The 20,226-nt window shown below is 42.4% G+C and overlaps 1 protein-coding gene across 1 annotated transcript in view; it reads right to left on the minus strand.

The window, feature by feature from the left end:
* The window catches only part of DYNC1I1 (dynein cytoplasmic 1 intermediate chain 1), a 196,675-nt gene that overhangs the window by 41,556 nt on the left and 134,893 nt on the right, over nucleotides 1-20,226 (minus strand). The window contains exons 11-14 of the mRNA XM_072851493.1: nucleotides 11,320-11,466; nucleotides 6,976-7,089; nucleotides 4,041-4,174; nucleotides 1,186-1,330 (exon numbers count right to left, since the gene is read on the minus strand). Of these exons, the coding sequence (XP_072707594.1) occupies nucleotides 1,186-1,330; nucleotides 4,041-4,174; nucleotides 6,976-7,089; nucleotides 11,320-11,466 (540 nt within the window). The remainder of the gene's footprint in view (nucleotides 1-1,185; nucleotides 1,331-4,040; nucleotides 4,175-6,975; nucleotides 7,090-11,319; nucleotides 11,467-20,226) is intronic.

The raw sequence follows: 20,226 nt of genomic DNA on the forward strand, positions 1-20,226 counted from the left end.
TGTCTCTCTTGTAGTGAGGGGCCCAAAACTGAACACAGTATTCAAGGTGCAGCCTCACCAGTGCTGAGTACAGGGGCACGATCACTTCCCTAGTCCTGCTGGCTACGCTATTTCTCATACAAGCCAGGATGCCATTGGCCTTCTGGGCCAGCTGGGCACACTGCTGGCTCATATTCAGGCGGCTGTTGACCAACACTCCCAGGCCCTTTTCCGCCAGGCAGCTTTCCAGCCACTCTTCCCCAAGCCTGTAGCGTTGCATGGGGTTGCTGTGGCCCAAGTGCAGGACCTTGCACTTGTCCTTGTTGAACCCCATACAATTGACCTTGGCCCATCGATCCAGCCTGTCCAGGTCCCTCTGCAGAGCCTTCCTACCCTCAAGCAGATCAACACTCCCGCACAACTTGGTGTCATCTGCAAACTTACTGAGGGTACGCTCGATCCCCTTGTCCAGATCATTGATAAAGATATTAAACAGAACTGGCCTCAATACTGAGCCCTGGGCTCACTTGTGACTGGTCACCAACTGGATTTAACTCCATTCACCACAATTCTTTGAGCCTGGCCATCCAGCCAGTTTTTTACCCAGCAAAGTTTTTTAGCATTTTTTTACCCAAGCCATGAGCAGCCAGCTTCTCCAGGACAATGCTGTGGGAAATGGTGTCAAAGGCTTTACTTTTGGCTTTTATACTTTTTTATACTTTTGGGCTATCACAACCTCCTACAGCAATGAATTTCACGAGTGATATTGATTGCATTAAGTTATACGTGTACTTCCCCTGTTGCTTCATCAGAAGAAAGTGTTCCTGCTGCTGCACCACCATGGTGCATAATATTAGCCTTGCAATTTAGCCTGCACAGGGAGTGCTGGATGGATTGTTTGATGACTTGCAGTACAAGACATCCTAATCTCTTTGCCTAGTGAAATTGCTCAGCACTAGAGTTAATACTGAAGTGCAGGCCAGCTGAAGCTACCTTTAAAGGGCAGGGTATGCTCCAGGGCGCATATGGTTGACACAGTTACACTAGGTATATGTTTTACTTATAAGTTTATCACTACGCCTATTCTAAGCACAGCCTTTCAATTAATTGATTCTTAGGACTTGATACAGACAATATTGAAATATTTCTGACAACAGCATTTTCACAAGTTGCATTACCCATCCCACCCCAGCTCAGATTTCTCACCTTTGTGGTCCACAACTTGACTGTCCAGTCAAATGATGATGTGACAAAGAGATGGGAAAAGTCAATTGGACCCACTGCCATGTGACAATTGATTCCTGTGACGGGTCCTTGGTGGCCTTCAAAAATTTCACCAATGCCAGCTTTACTGCAGGAAGAAGAAACATTTGCATTCAGAGAGCGATTTAAGATCTGGTGATTTAACATAATTTTTCTTTACTCTTAGGCTCCTGTTTCCTTTTAAAGTTCCATTTAATCTGTAAATCTCTCTCCTTTCAGTAAGGACTTTGCCTGCAGAGGTTTACTGCTGTGGGCACAATTAATGCTCAGGATCCATCACAGGGAGACTTTCTCTTACTTCTGAAGACCTGCCTTACTCACTTTTACATACACTGTCTACTACTGTAGCTTGAAATAACTTTTATGTATAATTATAAAATAATTCTAAATTATAATTATACTATAGCTTATGCCTCTGAGTAAGCCATTATCACAAGGAATAACCATTAAAATAAAAATGCAAATATGTTAATGACTTATCATGAGCAATTCCTTTTCTCTTAAATATCTAAAATAACTTTCCACAGCAGTCAATCAAGTCACTAGGAAGCAAATCCTCTTTCACAAAAAGTGAAGGAACTGTTCCTGTGATCAGGTATCATACAGCCATTACTTTGAACAAGGGGAGTTGTGCATTTCATCGGCCTGAGGCTGGAATAGCTATTAGGAAGGAAAAACACAATGCTGTGTAAGAGGGAATGTGCGCAGTTTTCTTCTTCCTGGAAGCAAATGACGCCAGATCAGTTGTCAGTGCTGTCTCACAGTGTATACAGAAAACGGAATAATGAAATTACCCTTTTAGTTACATTACAGAAAAATTGCCAATGGAAGAAAATACATTAAAAATAGCCACAGCTCTGACGAGGCTGCCAGCCCTGTGCCAGTGTGAATACAGCATACCCAAAGAGATGAGGAGCTGCACTGGTGGAAATTGGTCCCTCATATGGCAGTGGGGTGTCCCCTCACCTCTCCTGTTGACCATGACAGTGTGGCCTCACGTAGGCTCCCCTGCCAGACCTCGCAGCATGTGCTGGAGCAGGGGCTGAGTTCTGCAGTGCCTCTGCAGTGTTGGGTACGAAGCACACCTCTTATTTTATCCCCGTCTGCCTGCCATATAGTCGGCGGGATAAGGGGAGTTCTGGAGCAGTGAGAACACCTTGTGTATCTGCTGTGCTTTGACACACTTTTTTCCAGAATAACATATGGCTCTCCACTCCTTCAGCTGGGCTGGAGGACACAGGAGCCTCTGGAAATAAAACAGGGATGATAGCAACAAGCTCTAGGAAAGACAGGCAGGAGCAGAAAAGGAGTGCGTTCGTCGATGGTCAGCGGAAGGTTTGCTAAAAAGGTAGGCTAACAAGAGGATCTGGCACCTTCCTCCTCTTGTGAGGAACAAACCAGGCATGTCTGGAAGATCAGAAGAGAGAAATGCCCTTGGGCATGCTTCATTTATCCTAGCAGCCTAAGACTAATTCAAACCATCAGCCGCCACACAGCCTATCAGTATAATGCCTAAATAGAGACAATTTTGCAATACTGTCAGCGGTCAGGCTAAAATAAAAATATTTTAAAATAAAAATTATATTGAACAAAATGTATGTAAAACAGTATTTGTACAACATTAGGAATGTGCAATAGAAGCCCTACAATCTTAAACCAGTGTATCAATGTCTATTTGGTCAGCAGAAACACAGAATATGATAAAATATGAATTCAGAGAATATTGCAAACTATTGCTGTGTGCAGGTGAGCTTTAAATCTATGAGTGAAAAAAGTTTGTTCTTTACAAAAGCCTTTCAAGCATCCCAGAGAATGAAAGTACTACCAGAAGCTAACAGAGCACACTAGCATCCTGCAGATTTACAGGGTGCAAAATAAGGAACTTGCAGTATTAAACTACAGCGTGGGTTATGCAAGGAAGGGATATGACCACCGTATGTGAGACAGCACAGGGTACCAGTCCTGGGAGCGGGTCAGCCAGAGCTTGCATACCCACATGGCACACTGTGGCTACGCCCGTGTTAGCAAATAAACCAGGCGGCAGCCCAGACTGAGAGCAAATGGTGTGGCATGGCTGGTGGCTGTACAACAAAACCCTCTCGCACTCCTGGAGAGGGTGGGCATGTCCAAACTGCCCACTGAGAGCGGGGGCCAGCAGGGCTCAGTCTCTAGCCTGGCTGCGCAGATGCAGCCTGCAGTGCTGTGCGGGAATACCCGGTGCTGGATGGCCGTGCACTGGGACATGCATGCTCTATTTCTCACATGCACGTGTACCTATGGTGGCTTTTCTCTGATATATGCCTGTGGAGATTGGAGATGGAGCTGAGGATGGTAAAAAATAAAGCGGATTACCATCTCTTATGAGTGGTTTAGGCCTGATTACCCTGCAACAAAACTGTTTCCTAGGGCCTGATTCGACCTGCCCAGACATAGATACCTACATCTTAGCTAGCTGTCTAGACTTCCGTCTCACCTCATGGGTGAGAAAGAGGCATTTCTGAGGTCCCAGCCATCTCTTCTTCAGGCAGATGCCTGAAAAATGTAAAGGAAATCAAACCCTGAGAGCAATCGTTGCTCCCCACCAACTACGCAGAGAGCCTGGGGCAATTACACCAGTATAACGGGCTGTAGCACAGATGCTCAAAGTCAGGCGACTCCTGCCCTAGTGGTGCAAAGTAGAACAGTACAGACACCATTGATCCAAGAGAAAAAACATGAAACACTCTCCACACACACTTGGCTACTTCACGCCAACACAGGTACACAATGTTATTTAAGTACAAAATGCTGAAGATCACCTTCCATGACGACAGGCTGTGTAGACTGTTCCCTCTTCACTGCCAACGACAAAGTTATTGACATCTCCAGTTGGGAAAGCCATTCCTGTAACCGCCACTGGTTTGGACTTATTGTACACCAGCTCCATGCTCTCCTACCAAAACAGGTCTTCATTATTATTCTGCAATCATCCTTTAGTTTGGTTGGTTTTTTTATTTTTTTCTAATTCATTTCTAAGTGTTACACAGGGTAGCAGGAGGGGAGGAATAAATCATTTGACGCAGCCACAGGACTTTGGTTTCTACATAGGATGTTGAGAGGAGATGCAATGTCACAAACTAGGATGCACTGCTCCTGCCATCCCCGCCACTGTCTATCACATGTTTGAGAGTGACTGGAACACACTGGTCTTTGCTACATCATCTTAAATCAGGCAGAGATGACAGGTGAGAATTTAAAATCTAATGGTGCAGAAACTAAAGATAATACCTTAATGGTTACACTTGCCAGCCCCAGGCTCTAATAAAACATGCAATACCCTTCTATTTACAAACATTGTTGAAATCAATTGTTTGTCAGGAAACATGTGTAATATCGTGTGCACCTGAGGCATTTATCAGACTGTGCCATTTGTCCCTTTGCAGAACAAAATTAAAAAGTTGGGGTCCTGTCACTACCACCATTCTAAGCATTGCTTTTGAGGAATTTTCTGAGGTAACCATAAACACCCCCTCTAGACTCCACCATCAAGCTACAAACCAGCAAGCATATTTTCTTTTTTCATTTGGTAGCTATATTTCAAAATAAATCAGCATGCCCATTTTTGCTATTGCAAGTACAACCAGCATGAACAGTTTGTGGCCATTGCAAGATGCGTACGCTTTGAGCAGATTTTGCACAACTTTTTGGCTGTTCAGCCTAAATGGTGTAACCCAAGAATCCACAAAGGGGCTGAATGATTTAGCAATTTTCATTTTCAGCTATTTAAGTGGGTATGTTTTCTATGTTTAAAATGTCTAAGCTGCTGTTCTTCTAGGGCCAAAGCCTGTAGCATTTTTCTCAGAAGGGCTTTTTGCTGTAGCTAAAGAAAGTGAGCATCCCTGTTACAGGAGAGAGCTGCAAATCCATAGAGAAATACTTTTGCTTGGGTTATACTTTTCTTTGAAATACATTTGGTTCTACTAAAAAGGCAAAACAAGACCTGGGAAATGCATTGGCAGAGCACCTGTGGACCGTATATTTCTGTGAAAATCTTCTGGGGTGAGATCATCATTTAGTATCTCTGTGGAGCCACGGCTAGATACTGTGGTGGACTCTCTCCTCCCAGTGCCTACACCATAGCTGTACACAAGCACTCTGGATCTGTGTCTTCGGAAAGTTTCAGACTGACACACATCAGCAGCACTCTACTCCTCCCAATTTAAAGCTATGGCATGTAGCTTGACGGCAAGTCTTGTGCCTTTCTTTTCTAGATCACCATGAGCCATGCGCCAAACTTCAGTGTAATGCGGGGTGTGTTCCCATCCTTGCTGAAAGCCAGTTTTGGAGCAGAGAAGTTCCATCTGAGTGATGAAGTACTGGAACTGAGATGTTCACAAATCTCTGCTTCAAAATTTAATATTCCAATAAGTGAATACGTAAGAGTGGGATTTATCTTCTTGATGATTAAGTGAGAAACTGTGAAAGGGATGCAGGTGCCTAAACATAGGTGTCTGGGACATTTTAGATGCCTCCACTTCTATTCCAGAAGAGTATTGGTTTCTCATGGTCCCAGGACACAACTACCAGACCCGTACTGTTGCCTTAGATGTGCATGAGCAACATAATCTAACTTTGAAGTTGGCCTCACTTTGAGTAGGGTTGTAGATGGGATGACTTCCAGAAGCCCCTTCCATCCTAAGATTTGACAGTTCTGTACCCCAGGGTGGCTATCTGAAATGGTATTTCACATTAGGATGGGATGAGTCATCCTCCAGAAGTGCCCAGTCTCTCTCTACATTAACCATACAGGGAACTCAAATTACTAGCTTAGACTTGACATGGACATAACTTTTAGATGGCTAAGGTTAGGATAGAGGAATCCCACCTCTTGTGTCAACACTGAAAAGCAAATAATTTGATAGTAATTGCACATTAATGCATGATTAATGGATAATTAATGGAATCATTAAGAGGAGTTTCTACACAGCATTTTGAAACAAGATCAGATCCCATGATGCTTAGTAAAAATGATATTAATTTTTTTTTTCCTAAGAAATTATGTATAAAAAATGAGTGATGCGTTGGAATAGAAAATGTACTACTCCAGAAGATAACACTTAAAAGATGCTTTCCATAGACCTTTTTTAGCATCAGAGTCTTTGTTTAGTTTCCATTATTATAATCACTAGAGGTTTGGACGATTTTCCTGGGTTTCCTTTCATTTCTGATACAAAGGAGAGGAGGGAGGGGGGAAAGACAATAGTAGCAAACATTCCAGAGGGGGGAAATTAGTTCTAAAACTTTTGATTTGCATTGTTTGTTCCTTTGGCTACAGAAGGCAGGCAGCAAAGTAAGCTTTCTGACTGTGTGCCTTGGAAACCCATAGTGCCTAGGGTGTGTTCAGCAGCAGTGCAATCTAGTCCATATTTGTTAAACAATGCTGTAGAGTAAGTACAATTTATACCACAGGCGACTTCTGTAATTACCGTGCTTTAAAATGGATTATTTCATTTTCACTTGAAACTGACCTATGTATTAACGTATTACAATAATTACATGATTTGTGGTAAAGGAAATGGGTTTTGGCTCTTAGCAGAGACTGCTGGAAGCAAGCTGTACTCTTTCAAGTGCATCCATTGGTTTTAGTTTGTATAGGACGTGAGGTTTTGGCTTTTAGGAGCTATGTTCCATTAAGCAGGTATCCTGCTCTACCGAAGGTGCTTTTTTCCCCTGTATAGGTGAAAACCAACGCACCTGTGGAGTTGAGAGCATGTCCAGGCTCCAAGAGCACATTTTGCCATCCGTAGAGACGGTAATCAGATTGTGTGCGTTCTGTGTTCCAACTACATTCACACAATACACAGGATGCTGAAAACACATTAACACTGGAAATCAGAGAGCCATTCTCACATCTTCACGAACAAATTTCTAATGTCTCATATGTTATTTTAAAGAATGATTAAGTAGCCACATAATGCCTGGAAAATACAGGACTCAGCTTTTGCCAGATAGGAATTGTTTTGGTTTTTTTTTAAATTTAAATTCTAAGAGGTATGTTATGGAGGTGGAAATGTTTTCAAAGTTTCATTTTCCTCATAATAAAACAACCCAGCTGAGTAATGCTGTGAAAATAATGAATTATGTGGATGAGATTTCACCCACAGGGACATGTATCATTCTACTGATGGCTTTTGACACTGAAAATAACCGGCAGAAAGAGGCAAATTGTCCAAATGGAATCAAAATGAAAACTTTATTCAAGAAAACAGCTGCATAAAACTTGAACTTTTCCAGAATTTGGCTTTCATGCTAAATATTTGCAAATGTACCCCAGTTGAAAAACATGAACAAGTCCATCAGCATTCTCCAGCATTGGCCAATATACCTTTTAAAATCTGTTATTATAAATGTAGAGCGACTAAATTTAGGGTGTTACACCTGGTTCACCATAGCATAGTCATTCCATGGAGGCTGAATTCCACTTAGTATGCAATAATGAAACTTGGCCTATTCCTTTTCCAAGGAACATGGTAACATTTTGAGCCTAAAGTGTCATCTGGTATCTGATGGTGACATATGAGGAATAGTTCAAGTTCAGCAGTCTCCAGAGTGAAAAATCAGTTAGACTGGACTAGATTTAATTTCCTTTGGCCAGTACAAGTGATACTGCTGAATTAAGAGTAAGACATATATGCAAGTCAAGCAAAGAAAAATTGTATTTCTCTGCCTCTTTTGCCAATTAATAGAAGACCTGCATCTCCAGAAGGAAAAAATACTTTTCACTAATACTTCCCTTATTTAAAGAAAATTAGGACCAACTTACAAGAGATCCCTATAGAGCTTCGAAGCCAACTCCATGTAGGATTAGAAACCTAGCGTTTGTTCCTGCTGAAAGGAATGGCAGAACTACCACTTATTTTAGACTACTTTAAGATCCAGCTGCAGGTCACCTACCCAGTCAGTAGGGAAAGGCAGAAATCTTCAGAGCACCGGCTAGCTCTCAGGTTTGATACCTGAGCAGGCCCAGTAAATGCCCCCTCCCTCAGTGCAAAAAGGGCAGCATCTGAATGTGTGCGTGCATGCACCGAAGATGGGCTCAGCAACTGCTGCTGAAATGGTACCTTGTGATCGGGGGCCACCTGTACACACCAGTAAGTCACAAGGTCCATTCTGATGCTGATTTTTCTCTTTCTCTCAAGATTGTCAGACACCTGGTTTTCCCCAGATCATCAAATGGACCCCAATCTGTCCCTCACATGTGTCTCATGCTATTACCCTCATACAATGGATCTTCTTGCTGCTTAGTGGTAAGTTAATGACCCCAGTGCTAAACATGTTTAGCACATACTGATGTGTGAAATAAGAATAGACCTATTTTTTCATGGGTGTTTGACCTCCAGTAGTCCAAACAGACAGGGACAGAGTGGGTGGGAGGAACCTAAAGCAAGCAGTGGAGTATCTAGAATATTTAGGGGGGAGGGAGAGAGCGAGCCATGTCTTTCCAGCAGCACCTCAGTGTGCCAGGTCTGGCTTTAATCAGGGCTACCAGCCATCAATTTCATGCACAATAAAATTCATGGCAGAAATGAAAAGACGTAAGGAAAATGGATGAAAAAGACAACCAACTGTACATAACAGAAAGTCTAAACAGGCTCCTTCCTTTCAAAGGGTCACTGCCAGCTTGCTTTTATTTATTTTGGAAATGAAATCATCATGCAAAAGGGTTTTGTCTTAATTAAAATTTCCTGTTCTCCCAAGTGCAGATGTGTGGTGGGTGTGAAAGGAAATTAGTGAGTAAGCTGCGGGTAGAATTCTCTTTCCTGGTGAATCCAGGCGGCAATCAGTGATACTAAACTTCAGGAAGGTTTAAGTCAGTGATAACAACACACTCTATCTTTTCAAATAAACAAAGCGAGAGAAAGAAAAGAGAAAAATCCTTTTTTCACATATGGGGTAAGTTCAAATTAGAAAATGACTATTCAACTCACATATCTAGCAGTACATAAAGTAACATTGCTACAGTACAGCTGTCTTAATTTAATCCTTTTTTTTTTTCTTGGCAGTTAGGATTCAAGCCAGCCTTTTGCAAGCAAGACTTCATTTACAGTTTATGTGATTCCTATATATGAACATAAAGTAATCACTCTTTTATTGTAAAATCTGATCACTCCTTAAAAACATCATGCTTCCTCATGTTAGACTGTGTAAACACTTATTTATACCAATCCATGACAGCACATAAAGTGCCCATCCACAACTGAAAGTAATTTATTTATATTTGTCAAAAGCAAAACAACACATATTGTTCTATTGCAATAATAAAACTAGTTTAATATATAATTCCAGGAGGTACAATTTTGTCTTAAACGTTTTCTGAGTGTAAACAAATTACTTCCCATTAATCTTTTCTTTTCCACTAGATTTTGAGTCCCAGTTGTTCAATTTTCAGTGATAGTCAGCTTCTTGCCACTAGTTTTCTGGTCTGCTACATCTCTAAATTGCACTTCCAGGAGAGACTGTTTCGTTTCATGCAGATTGAACATTACTGGTGACAAAATGAGCAAAAACATTAGGGAAATGAAAAGCAATGTTGAAGTTGCAACCCATGGCACAGATCATTAGATTATTAACATCAACATTCATGATAGTGGAAATTTAGGGAACAATATTTGTACTGCCTGGTCCACTAAGCGTGCCTGTGCACACCTGTCATTTTTTAATATAAGAGACTTGCCATCATAATACTGGCCCCATGCTGAATCTTTTGCATTAATTCATGTGGCATGGCTTCCAGAGTTGTCTTTTAACTCCAGGGATTATGTTGTCAGAGTCAACTAAAAGCTGAACCTTGATCTGCAAATTCCAAAGATAAGAATCGCAGAATTGTAAAAGCTGGAGGTGCAAAAGACCTATCACTTTGTCTGATCCTTCACTCTGCTAGAACAAGATTATTATCTTATCTCTCAGAGTGCTTTGTGTAGTTCAGTTTCTTATGTTTCAGGAAATCCACATTTTTCTGCATTCTTATATCATACTATTACGTTCTTCTCCTCCTTTCAGCCTGTATTTTCTTTTCCACTTCCCACTCAGGAATGGTCCCAAGCCCACTCCCAAGATGAGATATGTTTACCATCCACAGAGTACACCTTCCAGCTCTTACGAAGAGGCTGCCTGAGCCCAAACTCTGGAAGAGGAGAGCTCAAGAATGCACAACATCTTAGTGCAGGATGGACTGGAGGTCAGTGCCATAGCAGAGTGAGGACACTTCAGCAGGGAATCCAGGCTTGTCTCTTCCTCCAGCACAATATGACTGCTTTGCAATGTAAGAGAGTCTTCTACCACAGACATCATCTTTGTATCACAAAGAAACTCTCTTGCTTCTCAGGCATTTTGTGCTAGTGCTCTGCCTGTGTATCTCCCAGACATCACCAGAGCCCTGTACCACCATCACTATCTCTGCAGGTATCTGTGTGTGTCAGCAAAATGCTCTTCCACATCATTCTATTAAAACAAACTCCCCCTCATTGTGCAAGCTCTGCCCTATGGCCCTGTCTGGAGTAGGAGACCATGCAGGCGTTTATGTATCGCTCGATTGGAAAAAAGAAGCAAACTGCCACACTCCCTTCAAGGGCACCAGTGTCTACTTACGGGACTCCACTGAGACCACTGTAGGTGCCTAATCTGGTTCAAAAGAGAAACTCATGTACAACAAGACAACAATAAATGATTCAAATTGCCTGCCATGCTGGACTGACAGACGCACAGTGCCTATAATGACCTGGCTCTCTTTATAGGCAATGGAGAGCAAGAGTCACAGTGCCACTGTGCTGGCACAAAGGTGCCTCATTCAACTGTTGTAATTGATCCTGCCCTCTTCCTTGGAAAGGAGGATAATCTCCTGACCTGACCATATGAAATGTGATGGTTAAGCACTTACAGGACATGGCTGTACATCTCTCTTATCTATTTCTTTCCCTTCAAGGGCCACACTTACATTTTCATCTGTGTGGCAACCAGCATTGTAGACACAACTAGACAGCTCCACTTCCCTGCTGACCATTTCCTCTAAGGAAAGGAGGAGGTGATTTTGATCCTTACCGTGTGAGCAGCAGCAGATAAGGGAGTTCTCTGAACCGGAGTGCGCCTGTGACTGCGATTATCCCACAAGACAATTTGGCCAGAGTATGTTCCACCAACGACCAGGTTTGGATGAAAGCGGGCAAAACAGACGGACATCACGGAGGACTGGAGTGAAACAGGTAGTGAAGAAGAGAGGGGTTACATGGTCAATCATCTTCAATTCTCTCCTTAAGGAAGCATATTGTAATTAGCATTTTGTATTTTAGAAATCACTGTATGAGCTCTATTCATATTCCTTGCACACCAGTAATTCTGCTAAAGCCAATAGGACACATGCAAAGAGCTAATTTTGACCCTAAAATGTGTAGTTCCATTGGCCCTAGGGAAAGTATGCACCATAGGATGAGTCTTAGCATGATGCTAAAAACGTGAGATAACGTCTCCATGACAGTGATGGGAAAGTGCTTAATTTCATTTCCAAAAGTGAGAACTTCAAGTAACCAGATGCCAACCCAACAGAGGTTGGCATCCTGGCTCATGATTTCCCATCAGGGAGAGCTCATCCCCTGTTGCTCCTCTAGCTTTTAACTCTCAAACAATTTGAGGTGAGTTTGTGAGAGACCCTCCAAAGTTCACCTCAAGGTGTGTTGCCTTGAGAGCATCAGCTGACAAGCCACGTCTCATTGTTGGATCAATGACTGATTTCTCTGCCACAGAGAGGTCCTCTTCTAATAGCAGAGGGAATCACACTTTCCCTTACACTGTTTGAGCAGAAATGAGTTTTTCCTCATTTTAATGACAGCTGAGTTGCCTTTGCATATTTTTTTTAGCTGGGGATGCTGAAGAGCCAGACTGGTCTAACGGTTACCCTGGCTATCGGGTAGAGCGCCCCACAAGCCAGTATGGAGATGGGTATCTATCCCAACTACCACCTTCCAGTCTCTTTAAAATAACATACAACATCTGAAGTCCTCAAGGAAACAGACCCCAGAACCTTCATGTGCCAACAAGCTACAGCCAAGAGCAAGAACCTGTAACTCCTTCAAGTCCTCCATCCTCTTTCTAAGGAATTATTTCCCATTTTTGTATAATTAGTCCTGGATGTTATGTCTTTGTTTCATGGAAATTTGAAAGCAAAAGTTACAGCATTCATATAATTTCCTGAGAATTCACATACTAATAAAGACAGTTTGCAAACAGAAGCAAATGTCATTTTTTCATGGACAGTTTTAGTGATGCTTACAAGCCACAGAGCAAGACTTGAACTGCTGCGGCAATTACAGTCAGAAAGTGAAATTCACTGTTAGTGGTCACATTCTTAAAAATTCATTTTCTGGCTGTTTCAAATGATTTTGGTAACAAATCTTTGTTATAGCTTAATGATTGGATATTTTGAAGTGGTGATGTTCCTGTATGTGAACCCATTTTACTCAATGACAAAGGGTTAAGTAAATTATCATATTTCAGTTGCATAAAAAGCATTGCAGACATTTAAGTAAACTTTATTGAATTTGGAACATAGGAGCTGCCAAGCTGAACTAGACCCAATGTCTACCTAGCTGACCACCCTGTCTCTGGCAGGAGTGGATGGAGTTGTAAAAACTTTTGACGTGGGCAGATGTGTTGTCTTCTTTCCTTACTGCTCCTCATCCTGATTTCTAGTGTCTAGAGACTGGTTTGAACTCTTACACCAGGGATTTAAACCCCCTTCTGATAGGACTAGAATTAATTATGCTAACTCTTGATGTCCATAACTAGGTTAATAAGAATAAAGCAGAATGTGACGTTGAAATGGTTTTTACTGAATTCATGTGGCTGCCTGATATCTATTGTTTAAAGCCAGATTATATGCTAAATTAACTTAATAGACATAACATACAGCAGTATATGCAATACTGTTTTTTTGACCTAATAAGATCACCAAGACAATGAAGTAAGCTACCACTACCTTTTTTCTTCCCCATTCTCTCTGGATTCTCGTGGCTGTTCACTTGACATCTTTGATCCCTTCCCTTCTTGACTAAAGCTTTTGCATACGTTTCTCTGATGTTACATAGTATAGCATCTAATGACTAGATGATTAGTATACATAATTGCCTATTTTAGTCCACGTCTATCTAAGTGCTTGAGCATCGTAATTACAGTATGGTCAGTCGTAGCAACAAAAGGTAGCTTCCAAACACCATTTCCAAAGGACCTATTAGCTTTACAGATAAGAAAACCCACCTCTGAGTAACAGGACTTTGGTACTGCTAAGAGGGGCTTAAAACTCAGCTACAATGCAGCTGCCATCCGGTTTCCACAGATCCCCCATACATTATAATTAAAACGACCCTACAGCACATGTTCTACATTTTATCTCTTTGTTTAATGGCTTCATGAGTTGTTTTAATCAACCCCTCTCATTCTTTATAACTAAGCTGACAGATATTCTTACATGAAGTGAAATAGCCAGATGATTTTAAAATAGTACAGCTCCACCACTGTGTACACCCCGCAGCAGCTACAAGGCTCCACATGTATTTTAAGAAACCCCAATTCAAACAGTCATTCCACAACAAAGTTCTCAGTTTGTCCGAAACAAACTTGGGAGACTCTGAAGCAGGGCAAAGAAGCCAAGTGGACAGAGTATTTTTAAATGTTGTGTTTTCATGGTTTGCATGTTTTTGAATTCAGAATCCCAGAATACAGCTGAATGGTCAGGATATAAACTGTGAAAGTGTGTTTTTCATAAAGTTCAAAAATAACCTACAGACATGACACGGACTTAAGCCCTCTGCGCTGCTTCTAGTTTTACGTATCACTCCAAAGTAACTTGCATTCTTCAACTGATGAAATGTTCACATCCTTTGAATTATGTCACTATTATTTTTCTACCGAGGAAAAACTTCTGTCAAATACTAGAATTTAACAATTTAAGGACTCCACTCCATAGTGCTTAATATAGTGATTATTTTCTTAAAGTTAATGGCAGTACTCAGATATCTGAGTAAGGGCTGTAAGATCCAGCCCATTCATTTAACAACTTTAAAAGCATTCATTTCTTAGCCTTAATGGGAGAGAGCAGCAGACAGGTCTCCGGTCTGTCTGAACAGCTCTGTGCTCAAGGAGAGCAGCAGAAACCATTCCCTGTAAGCCTCTTCTGCCTCCAGGCTGCCTCTTGTTTGCCGATTCAAGCAGTCTTGCTCCTCTAAATCAGAGTTTTGCCACTGACTTCAAAGGGGGAGGAACCAGCGCATGGTCAGGTTTTAAAATAACAGCGTATCCCTCTTTGCGCTTCTACCACACCTTTCTAGGGAAATCTCACGGCACTTTCCAATAACGACGGTAAAGCTTCCCAATTTTTCAGTTAGGCATATTTGATATGCTGTAGGTGCTTAGTTACCGGTTGCAGAGGATAGAAGCAGCTAGTTTCATAGTATATGGCAACAGTGCATAAAGAAATGCAAGAGGGATCATGTCAGAAGGCAGTTCCACAGAGAGTTTAGTGTCCACAGTATAAAGGCGGCATTTAGAATAGGAGATTCCCAGCGTTATCATTTTATGGGTGCCACAGAGCATCTGTGTCTGCAAGTTGTTGGGACCCGCAAGAGGCAGGCAAACCCCAGTGTTTGGTCACCTTCATTTCTCTGAATTGCTCCATGCAGTGAATCATTTCATTATTCACTTTAGCTTAATGCTCCGGTGTTTTCTCCCTCTATGCAAATACAGTCTACTGGATTTGGCTTTCTCTGTCTCTCCTTAGCTTTCTCAGCAACCCTCCTAAAGTACTTCTGGTACTTCTGGCTTTGTGATCTTCCACCCAGATTTTCTACTCCTGTATCTTGGTGATGGCTTTCTGGTGGGCACTGGTGCTGCTGCCTCGTCCCCTGTGCCTGCTCTGCCTGTCCCAGAGGTGAGCGGCTCTCAAAGGGCCTGAGGAGCGAGCCTGAATTAGCTCCAGGTGAGAGCACTGCCCAGGCAAAAGGGAGAGCCAGGCCCAGGCTGGTAAACCTGAGATTTCTGTCTGGCAAACGGGCGATCCCGCTCCCCGAACGCTAAAGCTGCTGCTCCCCGCTGTTACAAGAACCGCGCTGAAAACGTAATTAAGAAACAAAGCACGAAATGTCTGTGCTCTTGTCATGGCCTCAGAAACACAAGTGTTGCCCAGCCCTTCCCTTGGAGAGGCCTGCAGTCGACGGGCCGAAGGCAGCACCCCCGGCCCCCTGTCGTGGCAGCGGCGGGGCCGTCCCAGCCCGAGGGAGAGAAGCGCGACAGGGGCGAGGGGGTGGTGGCCTGGCTCAGCCGCCGCTGCCTCCTCCCGCCCTCCCCGCTGATGCACGCGATTCAAGCAGGCCCCGAGCCCTCTTCAAGTGGCTGGCAGAGCTGGTTTTTATTTTAGAAACTTAATCCGGCCCAGATTTGGATTAATGATGGCGTATCCCTTCAACCACAGATACACATGCTCGGGACAGACATTTAGATTCTCCTTACTGAGAAGCCTGACCTCAGTAGCCACATCTGATGTGTGTAAGGCCCCAGAGACTCAGATGTCTGTGCTCATGTCCGTAGATTCGGATGGCACTCTGCCCAGTCACCCGTTGAACAAGTTCACAAAGACCTGGGTGCTAAACAATAATGACTTTCAATAAGCAACGACTACTGCATTGAGCGAGACCTCTTCTGCAGGAAACCACCCCCGTAGGCAGCGCTGCCATACTGGTGCCATATGCCTACACTTGACACCAGATGGATCTCAAAACAATACTTTGTCAGTGGGAAGAAGTGATCTGAGGAGTTCACAGGCATTTCTAGACTCCAAAATACCAGGTTATATTGCAGCAGGCACTCAGGAAACTCCTGGGTAGATTTTCTAGCTGAGCAAACACATGTGAAAAAGCACTACAGCCTGTGGCGTGCTACTATAGGTCAGTCTAACACAGACAACAGCGGGCAATACAATTAGCTGCAGCTGAGATGAAAAGGCAGATCCTTTTCCATGCTCGAGGGAATTGGCTTCGAGGGACTGAGAGCAGAGAGACAAAGCTGCGGTACTGTCGTCTAGCTAGAACCACAAAAAGGTGCCAAACTCATAGTCCTTTATCCATAGGAACTGAAGAATAGGGACTGGACCTCTGATCACCTATGCCTGCCCTCCTGAGGAATAAATAAATAAAGACAAAGGCCAAAAGTGCACGTACAATTTACTCATAATCTTTTGCTCTCACTCCTGCTCATCAAGAACAGCATTTATAGAGTCTAAGCACTCCCAGTCCCTCTGAGAGCTGCCCTACTTTCCTCTGGCCAGGCAATCAGGAGACCATCTGCTCATGCTTGCATTGCTACGCACACTTATATGTGGCCCCAGAACAGATACAGATGATATACCTCATCTGCAAAGGTGGATTAAAATCATAATCTAGAAACAAGACAGCAACTGAGTTACTAAATAAAGCCCTTTTTTCCTGCCAGGCCAAGGACTGAGAATCAGCATGGAAAGTAGCAGTATCAGATCTGAACACTGGTTTGTCTGGTTTAGTGCCCTATTACATCCTTTTTGCACTGCAAAAGAAGGTCTGAGATACCTTGAAAGAGGCAATTCTAGGCCCTGGCTACTGAGATACCTGGATCTGTACACTGAAATAGAGACTATGTTCCTTCCAAGAGTCTTGCTTATTTTTAGTACCAGCTATTATGAATCTGGATATTTCTGTGTTTCACATAAATGTCTAAGTGTAATTAATAGTAATAAGCAAACGGCAGAGAGCATAGCAACAGAATTACAACTGTTTTTCCCAATCAAATTTGAAAAGGTACCTAAAACATGATTTATGTGTACAGAAACCTTTACCAAAGAGGTTAACTCTTGATTCTAAAAGCTTTAAATGCCAAGACTTCTGTATTGCCCCCCCTGAACTCTTCCTATTCAACTATGAAATAGCATCTGAAATATTTTGTGCTAGAGATTATTTGTGGTACCATACAAAATTCAACTTCTATTAAAAATAAAATAAAAGCAGTTGACATCCTTCACGTATTTAAAAAAATAAATAAAACCAAACAAACATTTCTTCAAGCCAAATGTCAGAATCCTGTTTAATTAAAAAAAGGAAGTTTATACTTGGTTATGGTGTGTGTCGACATCTATCCCTTTGATTTACAAGAGTATGGACTGGAAAGAACAGATTGCTTTATTCAAGAGAAAGAAAGGAGGGAGGGGGGCCCAGTGTGACAGGAAAGAGTGTAGGCTGTATTAACTTCAGTGCTTGTTAAAACATGAAGGATTAATGGTAGAAAGGGAGGGAAGAATTGTGAATGTCTCCAGTTTAGGATCTTCAAAAATGTTTGGGGATTCTAAGAATGTCTCACCCGACCACATGAAAGCTGCACAGAGAGACTCAGCCACACGACTGCTCTAAATCCAAAGCTGGTATTGCTCCACTTATACCATCAAACCAATGGAGCTGAAATGTAGCCACAAATTAAATTTATTTTTATTGAAAAAGTACTAAGTCCTTAAAAAGAAGGAAAAGAGTATGTCAGGAAACGCAGCTCGCTCTTAGCCGAGTTTACAGGGTAGGTAACTCTGACATCTAACCTCAGCGCTGACATCTGAGCGTTGCAGCAGAATCAGAGTGCTCTGCCCAAGTCTGCAGAAAGGCAATGTCCAGCCTCATGCCTTCATTTTAAGCAGGGCAGAAAGCTGAAGCTTTCTACTTTCATCTCTGTGACTGCAGGTTCAGCCCCTGTAACTACAAGAATAAAATAATCAGAAGAAAGTCCACAAGCTGCCTTGCCAAAAGGGAATCTGCACTTCAGCCCTTTTGGAAAGTTCATTTGCTAATATTATTCATTTGGTGGTGTTGTGATGACTCAGAAAAGCAGCAAAACTGCTTGCTGTATTGCAAAAGCAGGTAAACATGATACTTCTCAAATGCGATATGGGGAGATCCTGCCTGCCTTTATTCACGAGTGCAACAACAAATCAATTTGGTAACCCTGAATTACTAAACCTGAATTACTACTCATACGTGCAAGCCTAAGAATAAAATCTTTGCTGAATATCCTACTTTGTTTGTTAGACTGAGGATGAGAGAATTAAAGCCTGGAGAAATAAGGAGCAATTTCATAACAAGAGCACATCAAAATCACATCTTCTTTCCACCCAACTGCTTACGTGCTAAGTATCCAAATTCATCTGTTTTCTCTGATTAGGACCTGGCTGCTTATCAAATTGCAGGGTCAAATCCCTAATGTCCGTGTGCTTGCCTGTTGGAGAAGCAAGCACTTCCTTGGTCTGTCTGTTTTATTTAGGTCATGATACCCTAACAGTTATACAAGAGCACTCTTGATTGTTTTGATGAAATTGTTCACAAGCCTGAAGTGATGGGTCTGCACCACCCTTGCAGACCTGAAGCCTTAGGGCATGTGTCTGTGGATGGAGCGCAGAACCTCCTGCCAACCCGCTCATACTGCAGGCTAGCCAGAATTTGGAGCAGATGGTAGGTGTCAGATTGAGCACGGCGCTCTGGCACTCCGCTTGCACGCGCAGGGCTCACTAGTTTCAGCACAGTATTAGCCAAAGGCTTCTGGACCACGGCTTCTATGCACGCAGCCAGCTCAGGGCATGGGTAATGGTGTCACTGCCTACCACCACCCCTAACTACAGCTGCAAGTTCTTTGGGACAGAGACTGCTTTGTTATGATGGGTTTGTAACAAATTTCTTTCAAAGGCATCTCAGTCTGGTTGAGGCCCCTAGGATCGACCTAATAACATTACATGAAAAATTTACTTGGCACACAGGTCAGAAATGCCATTAGGTAAGAAGCGGTTCTTACACTGAAGAGTGTTCACTTGCTTTCTGAAAATATGGGGCTGGTGGCAGAATGTTCCTATCAGAAATCCTTTAGAAATAGGTCATCACCCTCGTGGGACATGACAAAGTTGTCTGGTGTGTTTCTACTGACACTTTTGATTCTGTTAACTAGTGCTTGCTGTTTTCATATAGAGGGAAATTCCAAGAGATTTTAGAAGTTAAAATATTTGGTGAATTGCAGCCTGAATAATTTTCTAGTGATGAAACCTCCTTAACGTTCTGCACACATTTATATTTACACTTTGACTTCTGTCTTAAAAAGTATCTCAAACACAAAAGGTGTCCATCCACACACTGGCTGGTTGGTGAGACAAAGGTATTTAGGTGCTGCAAAGTGCATCGGCAAATCCCGTTGCCTGCCTTTCTCTTCATCTTTAGGCACCTAATCACATTTATAAATCTAGCTCAACATCATTGGAACATAAATTAATGTCTTAACAGTTTTGGTCTGCCAGCAGCCAAAACTCAGATTCAGCAACAATCAATTCCCAACTGTATTTCATTGCTAATTCAGGGCAAGATGCGAGTCTTCTATTTTCACCTTGCGCGCTGTTTGCTATGGAGAATGCATACAGTTTTTCTTTCAACAGTAAGTAATGTCAGGTTGCAGTTGTCACCCCTCTTTTTTTTTTTTGTCAGAAAAGGGCTTATTAGACTGGACTTCTAATATTAAAGGGCTGTTTAACAGAGAGAGTTACCCCAAATAAAGAACCTCAACCAAACCATGACCTCCATCTTGCTGTAGTGTGACCACCCTCCTGTGGAAGTGGTAATGCAATCTGCATGTTAGCTTAGTTGTGCTTGGCTTTCATCTGGGCTCAGAAAATCAGTAAGATAAGTTACAATGAACTGTCTGCAGTAATTAATGAAGGGACAATAACTGAAGAGAAACAGAAGATTTTACATTCAACTTTTCAGCTCCATTGAAATGCTTAATTCTCCATTCCCTACAGACTCTAAAGAAATAAGCTTAAGGACACAGTCTTTGCAGAATTTTAGGCACAGTTTAACTAAGACACCAACAATTGCTGTGGCAAATACCCCTAATGCTATGCACTAAGTCTTCAAA

The sequence above is a fragment of the Ciconia boyciana genome, chromosome 2, assembly GCF_034638445.1.
Source record: "Ciconia boyciana chromosome 2, ASM3463844v1, whole genome shotgun sequence".
Lineage (NCBI taxonomy): Eukaryota > Metazoa > Chordata > Aves > Ciconiiformes > Ciconiidae > Ciconia > Ciconia boyciana.